We start from the raw sequence: 9848 nt of genomic DNA, 5'->3' as shown, positions 1-9848 counted from the left end.
CTTCTTTCTTCAAAATATCCTCTGTTCCTTTTGTCAAAGTGTACTTAGGCTGATTCAATTACTTTAGAACCATGCTTTGATGGAATAGATTATTATTCTTATCTCCTTTTATACTATTAGTCTTACTCCTTCAGTAGTTAACTTCACGCCTAACTTTTCCTTGCCCATAACTTTACCCCTTTCTGCTTGTGTCTGTCTGTTGTTTCTACTTCGTCTCACATTATTTATATCTCTATCACTTAATCGACTGCCCGCCTTCTAGAAATCTCTAAATTCTCGACGTCAATTGCACGCGATGTTCGGTAGCCTCAACATCAATTACTTATAAACACAACTTCCTAAAATCATCTGCTTTTAACTGTCTTATTAATTTTAACAAAACTAAACAATAATAAAATATTCACTCACAAAAATAAATTAATCAATAATATCTAAACTAAACAGTCTTTTATATCAGGACATACCAGAAGCATACCCTTTTATACAACATAAGTGTGTGTGTGTGTGTTTTGACGAACAAATAATCAAAACAACTTATATAGACTAGAATAATAACTCGTACATGTTTGTCCGATCATACACTACCTTCTCTGTTACTACTCGGGAATTTACTCAGTAACTCCTTCATACATGTAAACAATAACATAAATATAGAACAGTATGCAAATATTTTGGCCAAGACTATACATAGTTATTGAGATTCTCAAAACTCAGAAGCTTAAGGGGTACTTGGCTTATTTATGGAGTTATTTTGCGTACTTAATTAATCCCTTTAGTTCTGGGAGTTCAGTCAGCTCGGACACATTACAACTATCTTTTTATAGATTTATTTTATACTCCAATCTCATTTTTCACTGCTTTATTTTTATTGTTTTCTCATATAATATCGACCTAAGTTATCTAAAACGTTAAATAATCAAACTACAAACAGTAATCATAAAAGCATATAAATTGTTAAATAAACAAAAAAAAAAAAGAGAGAGACAGCATCTCAGCGGTAAGTCTGAGGGCTTATGTCACTAAAAATCGCACTTTGATACTCATGGTTGGAAGAGTCTCGATAGCTTATCGTGTAACTTTGTACTTAAAAAAAAAGGTCAACTACGTAAGCAAGCGATACCTTAACATGATATATTTCTAATTTACATTAAAATGACCTCATACTTCCTATCCAGTCAAATAAAGTGACTTAATAAAAATAGAACAAGATTATGGGATTTAACTAGTATCATATATTAAATAAGTTATTCATCATCCATGCACTAGAAACGGCATAAGTTAGCCCTATTTATAGCTAAGTCTTTAATAAAATAAATTTCTTTTTCTCCAAAAATCGCAGAATATATATAAAGTTTGGTTTGTAATTCTTTTTAAAAATTAAAATCTTTTAGTCCCAAAATGTTAATTCATTTCATTTCATTCAACGGCTGTGCAATAGATGACAAGATGATAGACATACAATCAAACGCTCAGGGTATTACGTATTAGGGTATTATTTTCAATAAAAATATCCAGAACACACTTTTTATCAGGATTTTATTTATTCTGTATTTGTTAATTGATTACTTTTCGTAGAATAGTATAAATATACTAAAAGATACAGGTACAAGACTACATAAAGCTAAGGAACCCAAGATGTCTAAGACATAAAAAAGCCCTTTGATGGTAATTGTGTTTTACATTTTGACTCTATAATAAAATAACTAATTGTTGCAGAACCAAAACAAGGCAAATACTTTTCTTGTACAAGTTTGTAGCGTTTCAGGGTATCCTAACCTGTTCTGATAGTCGTCAACAGCAATCTGTCATTGCACTGAAAACTTGCTATATATCTGTTTTTTCATGCATAACCTGCTGTGCAAAACATTTACACAAAGTGATGAATAGAGAATGACTTGTAAAGCATGTTTCAAGTGTGTGCAACCATTGTAGTGTTGTTGTTAGATTATTTGCCTTTACTTTTATACCTTTAAAGTTTAGATACAGACAAGTTCATACTTTGCTCTTTCTTGTCTTCGAGTTGTATTCGCTGAATCTCTTTTTTCTAAACGCCTTGCTAGAGGATGACGTAAAATATTTACTAGTAGACAAAATCCAAATTTACAAAGAGAATGAAGTTACATGCACATCAACAATCAATAAACGCCAGTGTTTATGGGATGATCCCGTGTATCTAACCATAACATTGAAATGAAGTTTATGTCTAATCAGATTTTAATCATCTAAGTCTGCCAATAATGATGAGAACCTGACTTGATTTACCAAGTTGTTCTTCAGCACTACTCCACATTTTAATTATATTTGCACAACTTTCGGGAAGAGAAGTAATCAGAAATCCGTATTTACTTGGAAATTTCATTAGGTCCACGCAATTAGATAATCCAAAACACCAGCTGATGCATTTTGTTCTCAAGTTACAAAGTAAATGGCCTTAGAACACTCGTCATCAGCCTCCCAGAGGTATTGTCTTTTACTTATTTCTAATGGGCATAGGCGTGCAAGCAATTGCGCCATCTAATGGTGCACAGCGACCATAAATTCGTCTACTTCTTTTCTGAAGTTTACTGTTAAAGTCATAAACGTCTTTTTTCTCTTTTACTGTGTCGATAGATATCATTTGTAGGTGCTGAAGTAGTGCATTTTACCCAAACCCAGTGATCAGCTTGTGGTCGTTTGTAACTGATTATGTTGCTCACGTTTTTACATTCTACTCGAGTATCCTTTGTATAAAATTGTCATATGTTGTACCTTCCACTTCTTACTGTTTATTGAATACTTCTATAAACATGTTTGTCACACACTTACCGCAGTCACTCTATTAATTTTTTTATCATTATGATGTTTAAGTCAAAATAATATTTTGGCAAATACTTTTCATACTACGTTTATGCCCCCCAGTGGCACAGCGGTATTTCTGCGGACTTACAACGCTAGAATCCGGGTTTCGATACCCGTGGTGAGCAGAGCACAGATAGCCCATTGTGTAGCTTTGTGCTTAATTACAAACAAACAAACATACTACGTTTGCAATAGTTATTGCTAATAGAAGAAAAAGAGAGAGAGGGACGCATCTCTGTACCCTCTAGTGACAGTTGTGATTATCTAATAATCAGAAAAAACTGATGTTGTATATATTTCAGAAACATATAACTAAAACACGTATCAACGTGCTTCTTCAAAAAAGGAAGACATGAATCTGTTGTTTTCACCGGAAAACCTAAATATTTCATCGAAGCATGTTTTTCATGGTTATACTTTCACGTAAAGACCTTCCCAGCTTTAGCAAAGACGCGGGGAACTTTAAAATAAGTGAAGTGTAACCCCCTCAAACATAGCCACAGTATCTTAAACAATTTTCACAGAGGAAATGTAAAATAAAGCCAAATTATTACAATCAGGAAAACTTTAGGGTGTTGCGTTAACTTGTTTGTTGGAGGAAGAAATATTCAATTGTCCAAAAAGTATAGATTTTTGACAAATTTATCGAATCCTCGTTTTAAACGTGAAAGGAGAGTTTCTTTAATAGGCGATGTTATATTGCTTCTTGTACTTAGGTATTAAATTTGGAAATTATTTTCGTTGAATATTCGAAACCAGAATTAAATATTCACCAACAAAACTTTAGTTTATTCCAAATTTACCCTCGTTTACAATAAATTCTATATTGAGATATTTGTTAAGCTAACAGCTTGTACTGACCAAACAAAATTGTAGAATCCAAACAAAATTCAGCGTCCAATTCAACATCTTATTGAAGTGGCTCTTAGCAAAGCTGTTAAAAGTGGGATTGACCATCATATAATAACGTATCCACCGCTGAAAGGACGAGCACGCCCGGTAAGGGGATTCAAGCTCGAGATCCACAGATTGCAAGTCGAGCCATGCCAAGCCATCTTCCTCAAACTGTCATCAAAATTTGTAAGTTTTTTTTTATCTTTGTTTTCTTCGCAGTTGAATTGCCACAAGCAGTATGTTGTCAAATTAACTACGACACCAATCATACCATAGATATTACCTGCTTGTAGTTTATATTTCATGTGTATACAGTGATTAACAGGTTGAATTTTTTAATAAAGTATGCATTAACATGGAAAATCGTATAAAATAATAGCCGATCTTATTCTTAACCTTGAATATATTCGTTGATCTAAATCAGTCATGTGCAAGCGTTTTTATGGTACCACTTTCTAAACGTACGTTTTGTTCGCCCCCCCCCCCTCCTTCGCTCAGCTCGTATAAAAATAAAACAAGTCTTAAAATGGTACATAGCATAAGACAAAGTTTCACTTTACTCATAAATTTAGTGATAAGGATACGCTTGAACTTGGGATAAGATGAAGTCCATTCTTGGCTGAATTGTTGATACAACAATTCAGAAATCCCCTTCTACCTGAAGTCGAAATCGTTGTTTTATTTTGATTGCTGTCACAACACAAAACGCTGACTCACACAGGTATGTTGGCGTGAAAGACAAAAGTACGTCCATTGCTTTTCTTGACAGGTCAGGGTATTCTTTGCTAACTAGCATACAGAAGTTCCCAAAAGGTTTCGACTTGAATTCTGCCTGAAGAGTTTTATCACTGGATGGTTCTAGGAGCTTTTCTTGAACTGTCATTGGCAGATGATGAAAAGTTATGCTGCAATTAAATGGATTCTGGATCCAATCTTGTTCTCCCATTAATTCTTTGAATTGATCTACAAATCGACATTGAGATTTTTCGGGATGATCAGAAACAACGTCACGAATAAGACTATGATTTAATTCATTTTCTTCCAAGAATTTACCGAGGCAAAGAAACATTTCACAGTTTCTATTCTCAAACTGGTGCGAAATGCAAACACTTTGTCACTCAGCTGCACAACAATGCTATTAAGGTCGTTGAGCTTATCGAAAATATCAATCAAGTAGCACAGTACTAGAAGTCACTCTTCATCCATAAAATGCGATGCTAGTATGGGGTTTCAGTCTAAATAACTAAAAATACTAAGGTCGTCTTTCAGCTGTACAATGCGACTGAGTACCTTCCCGTGAGATAACCAGCGCACTTCTGTATGCACCAGGAGCTTGTCGTACATGGATCCCATTTCTCCACAAAGAATGAAAACCAGCTCTTACTTTCACAACACTCACGGCATTTTGTAACACTTAGTTTACTTCGGACTGCAATTTATTTGAAGCTAGTGCTTCTCTGTGTATGATGCAATGTCTAAATGTTACACCTGGAGTAAAAACACTTACTTTGACTCTGAACCATTTCCTGTTTCCCATAAATGCTGCCGCTTCATACCCAACAAAGTTTGTTTATGGTGAAAACTGATGGCTTCCTCTTTAACTCTTCCTTCCGGTGCTTGGCAAAGCAAAATATCTTCACCCACTTCCTCTTCGTAACAGTTTCATATATATAACAGAAGCTGAGCTAAATTTGCAACATCTGTGGTTTCATCAAATTGCATGATGAAATTCTGACTGTTCTGGATGGGTGTTACCAATTGCATTTTTATGTCTGCAGAAATTACATCTATACGCCTCGCGACAGTATCACGTGATAAAGGTATGGACTTAAGATCCTCACCATGCCTCTCTCCGTATATGATCTTACACATTTTTACGGCAGCAGAAAGAATTAATATCCCTCCTATATTGTGTAACTTCGTGCTTTTCCTAATTAAATAAGATGCTTCTAGAAAAGTTAAGGTTTTTGTTGGAACAATGACCTGCTTTTAAATCAAACTGTTTCACCCTTTCAATTGTTTCACTTATCTTTTGAAGAACTTGATATTTTCACTCACAGGCTCAAGGTGTTTAGTTTTCAAATGCCTCGTAAGTTCATTTAGCTTCATACTGTTAATAGCTTAAATATGAGAACAAATAATGCACTGCGATTGTTCCTCATTATTAACAACTCTACAAGTGAATTTTAAATAATCCCCTTGGTACTTAAATACTTTAATTTTTGGTTTTGTGTTCAGAAACCGAGAAATACAAAACAATAAATATTTACGGGGTTTTTGAGCCCTTTTTAATCCACCATATAGTAATCTAAATAATTTATATTACAAGATGGTGAGTTAAAAAAAAAAGACTAAAAAAACCCATATATTATATGCACAGTGTTATAAGAGGCTTAATTGTATTTCTTTGGTTTGTTGTCCTACGCTGTACTGACAAGCATTGAATAAGCGAAACTGCAGTCCACAGCAAAGTGTGCGGCGAATCAAAGAATGTATTAGGCTTCTACGTAACAGATTATATTTTCCGGTTTACCTTTGGTTAAAATGAAAAGAAATCAAATATATAACAATACATACAAAGGAGGTTTAATTATGTAATTGGAGGAAATGAAATATTTATTAAACAGGTCCACGGACGACTGATCTGCGTCACTTGTCAACTCAGTTTCACTTATAAAATAAGGCAAAAACCAACTACCTTGTTTCGTAATTTAAAGATTTCAGATTATTGCCATGAACCAGCGAATTGTAATGTTTTGAAATAGTCAACCGTCACTACCCAGAAAACAAAGTCTTACATTTCCTATGCTTGGAGTGAGAAGACAGACTTTGCCCGTTTTTACTAAACTGTTTGATAGAAACTATTTGTGAAACTAAGAAGAAAGAGAGTGAAAATACACAACGTTTCGGTTGTCTTTTTCTATTTACTTTTCAGTAGCGAAGTTAACCTTTACTTGTTCCTTGTGCAGCCCGCACGCTGACCAGATAGCTCCCCACTCTAACCAATTTGTGTATGTGCTGCACATGTCTTTTCTCATGTTAATTGTTGTTACTATATTATATTAGGTAAATAGTAGTAATGTTTGTACGGTAGTTTTTAAGTCTTCTGTATTTTAAAATTTGTGCGTTCAAACATAATTTATATGCCCCTATACTCATAGTTACGCCCCATCTCTGTCGACTCTCAGCGCCCTCCTTTGAAGCACAGTCATCACTGTAGTTTCCTTTCCCGTACACTCTAAAAAAGAAGATTAAAACCACACCTTCAAGTCTGGGAAATACTGATAAACACCTGAAACAGACGTGCTTTCACACCATGTATTTATTGCATGTTACTTACACCCTTATAAGGGTGTGAATTCTGTTCTATTTACCAACATGCTGCATTAACGTTGAAATGTTAAGATGATTTCTTAACACTTTCAGAGATATAGTAATCCAAACTCTCTCAATATTACAGAGATTCATGCAAGGCACCTGGAGCTTATTAGGATCTATGTAGTCGAAAAGTACAAAAATGATTATGATGACTAAATACGCACACACAAAAATAAAATCCTTTACAAAATTAGGAAATAAATAAATGGAAAATAAGCCATACGCTAACAAATTAAAATAAAGAGTAGTCTTAATCATATGAAAAGAAAACTTATCAAAGAAATTATTAGTAACTGCGCTGTCAAATAACCAACAGACCTGGCGACAGCTGACACACACAAACACATAAACTTTAGATACATCGTTATCGGTTGAGAAGAAACAAGACGATAAATTGGCTGATTGGGTTCAACGTAGTGCTTCTAGCTGTTTGCACGGGTGACATAGACAGTTATTTTTTTAACTACGTCAAGGAATGAATGGAGATGAAACTTTGGTGAGATCACGTATGTATGTTAGTAACTGGAATACATTTTTCTTGGAGACCAGAGGACAACGAGGTTAAACATGTGTCTCATATATGATTCATTGTAATTGATTGCTTTACTGAGAAACCTAACACACCGTGATATAATAGTGGAGACTTTAATTTTGATACCTTCAAAACTTTGGAGATTTGGCAGAAATATTCAAATCCTATGATGCGGAAGATCATTGTAGTTTAATTTGCCGTATATGTTGGATGCTTGTGCCAGATAAGTCTCTCATTAATTAATGGCTAGACTGTTGAACTCGACAAAATTAATGATATTAATCATCTGCATGACATGATGGCGCATATTTCATTAAAATTAACAGAAGTCTGATATGGACATCACCGGGCCAACATTGGCTTTACGTCCTGACCATTTTATATGCATCTAAAAAAACGAAGTTAAATCCAAACCAGATCATTTTCGTTTTAATATTGACTTTTAGACTTTAAATAAATTAGCGCGAGAAGTGAATCACGTGTCAGTCTTGCAGCGCTGATCTTAGCAAATTTCACGTTGACATATGCTTTCAACCGCACCTATTGCTGGTTTTCTGCATACATATTGATAAACTGTTATCAAGATATGGGCATTTACCTAGCATGTTGGTACCTACTCTTAAAAGCAAATCAAATAATGTCACTCATCCTGCTAATGATGTTATACAGACATAGACAGACAGATAGATAGATATTGAAGCGTGTAAACAAGAGATGGGAATCTTCCTAAGATGCACAAAATGAAACTCAACATAAATGCATTTGAGTACAATTCAAAGTTACTTACCAAAAGCGTATTTTATCATGTACCACATGAACAACAATGGTTTGACGAGACTGCAAATGAAATGGGGGAGATCCCCTAAAAATGGTAAGGAGATAGGGAAATTATAAGTTTATTTGAAAATAATGTGAAATAAATTTCAGCTGGATTGCAATTAACATTACCTTTGAAAGTTTCCTATCGCTCATATAACGCAGTTTTACAGGAAAAACGTATTTATTATCGGATGAAAGTTTTATTATACGTACAGCTACACAGTTTCATCATCAGGTACATCATTGACATTGGATACATGACAATACAGAGTGTAGAAGTAGAAATTATTTCATCTCTTCAGCATATTGAAGAGTTTATTTCGAAAATACTGGTAAGTTATATAGATAGGACCATAGTTTTTTAGAGCTCTGCACCCCCCCCCCCTCCAGAACAGCTACCACCTGAGATATTAAAATCTTTTAGGATTTTTAGATTATCCCTACTTTATGACCCCCATTGGCGTGAAAGTATTATTTTTTTCTGCCTCTCCCAAACTAACGTATGCCAACATCCCCTCCACTGGAATGATCAGAAGTATGTATTTTAAAATTAGCTTTATTTTTATCCAATGCATATGTGACGAAAAGTAGATATTTCACTATCAATGTTTGATATTATCATCATAAAATGTGTAACGAACTATACACTTAAAATATATAATAAAGATTCGACTATGCTCTTGGAAGATAAGATTATGAGTCTTGAGTGAGAAGCCATTGTTACCTAGGCCGTTGGTATCGTTTAGACGAATCAAGGATCGATGGTGATGTGTTCATTTCAAAGCATACATCTGAATGTACTTATGAGAGATTTTGAGAACACGCGTGCCCAATATACCAATGAGTTGGTGCCAAAAACGAAAAAAACATCAAGAACTGAAAGACCTGTCTTTAGAAATTCTTCGAATTTGTTAGTTTTGTTTTTGTTTCTTTAACCTCAGTATAATGATTTCTTTCTTGTTCTTACTGTTGCAAGCACATAACATGAAGGAAGTGAATAAAATAATCAAAAGAAAATGGAACTCTAAAACTAAAAATCCTGATTTTATCAAGGAATTCTAAATCATTACTAAAATAAAAAAAATATTAGCATCAAGAAGTTCTAAAAATAAATGCCCACCAATGGCTTGGCGGTAAGTCAGCAGGCTTACGACGCTAAAAATCGGGTTTCGATACCTGTGATGGGCGCAGTACAGATAGCTCATCATTGTGTAGCTTTGCTCTTAACAACAAATAAAAATAAATCGGGGCTCATGTAATACAGCGTAAATAATAATTATATTCTTTCTTATAGACAAAAAATAAGAACACAATAAATGACACTGAAAAAATGGAAGCTCTTAGTAAGTTTAAAACACTGTGAATGAAAATTTGATTATATCATAGT

At 34.2% G+C, this 9848-nt stretch overlaps 1 protein-coding gene across 1 annotated transcript in view; it reads right to left on the bottom strand.

Annotated features, from left to right (window-relative positions):
* LOC106457871 (XK-related protein 4-like) overlaps positions 1–9848 on the bottom strand; it is a 73164-nt gene that overhangs the window by 56375 nt on the left and 6941 nt on the right. The window contains exon 2 of the mRNA XM_013917321.2: positions 8430–8504. Within this exon, the coding sequence (XP_013772775.2) occupies positions 8430–8457 (28 nt within the window). The 5' untranslated portion in view covers positions 8458–8504. The remainder of the gene's footprint in view (positions 1–8429; positions 8505–9848) is intronic.

The sequence above is a fragment of the Limulus polyphemus genome, unplaced genomic scaffold (assembly GCF_000517525.1).
Source record: "Limulus polyphemus unplaced genomic scaffold, Limulus_polyphemus-2.1.2 Scaffold384, whole genome shotgun sequence".
NCBI classification, from domain to species: Eukaryota; Metazoa; Arthropoda; class Merostomata; order Xiphosura; family Limulidae; genus Limulus; species Limulus polyphemus.
Note: the sequence above shows the minus strand (reverse complement) of the source record. Positions and strands in the feature narration are given on the sequence as shown.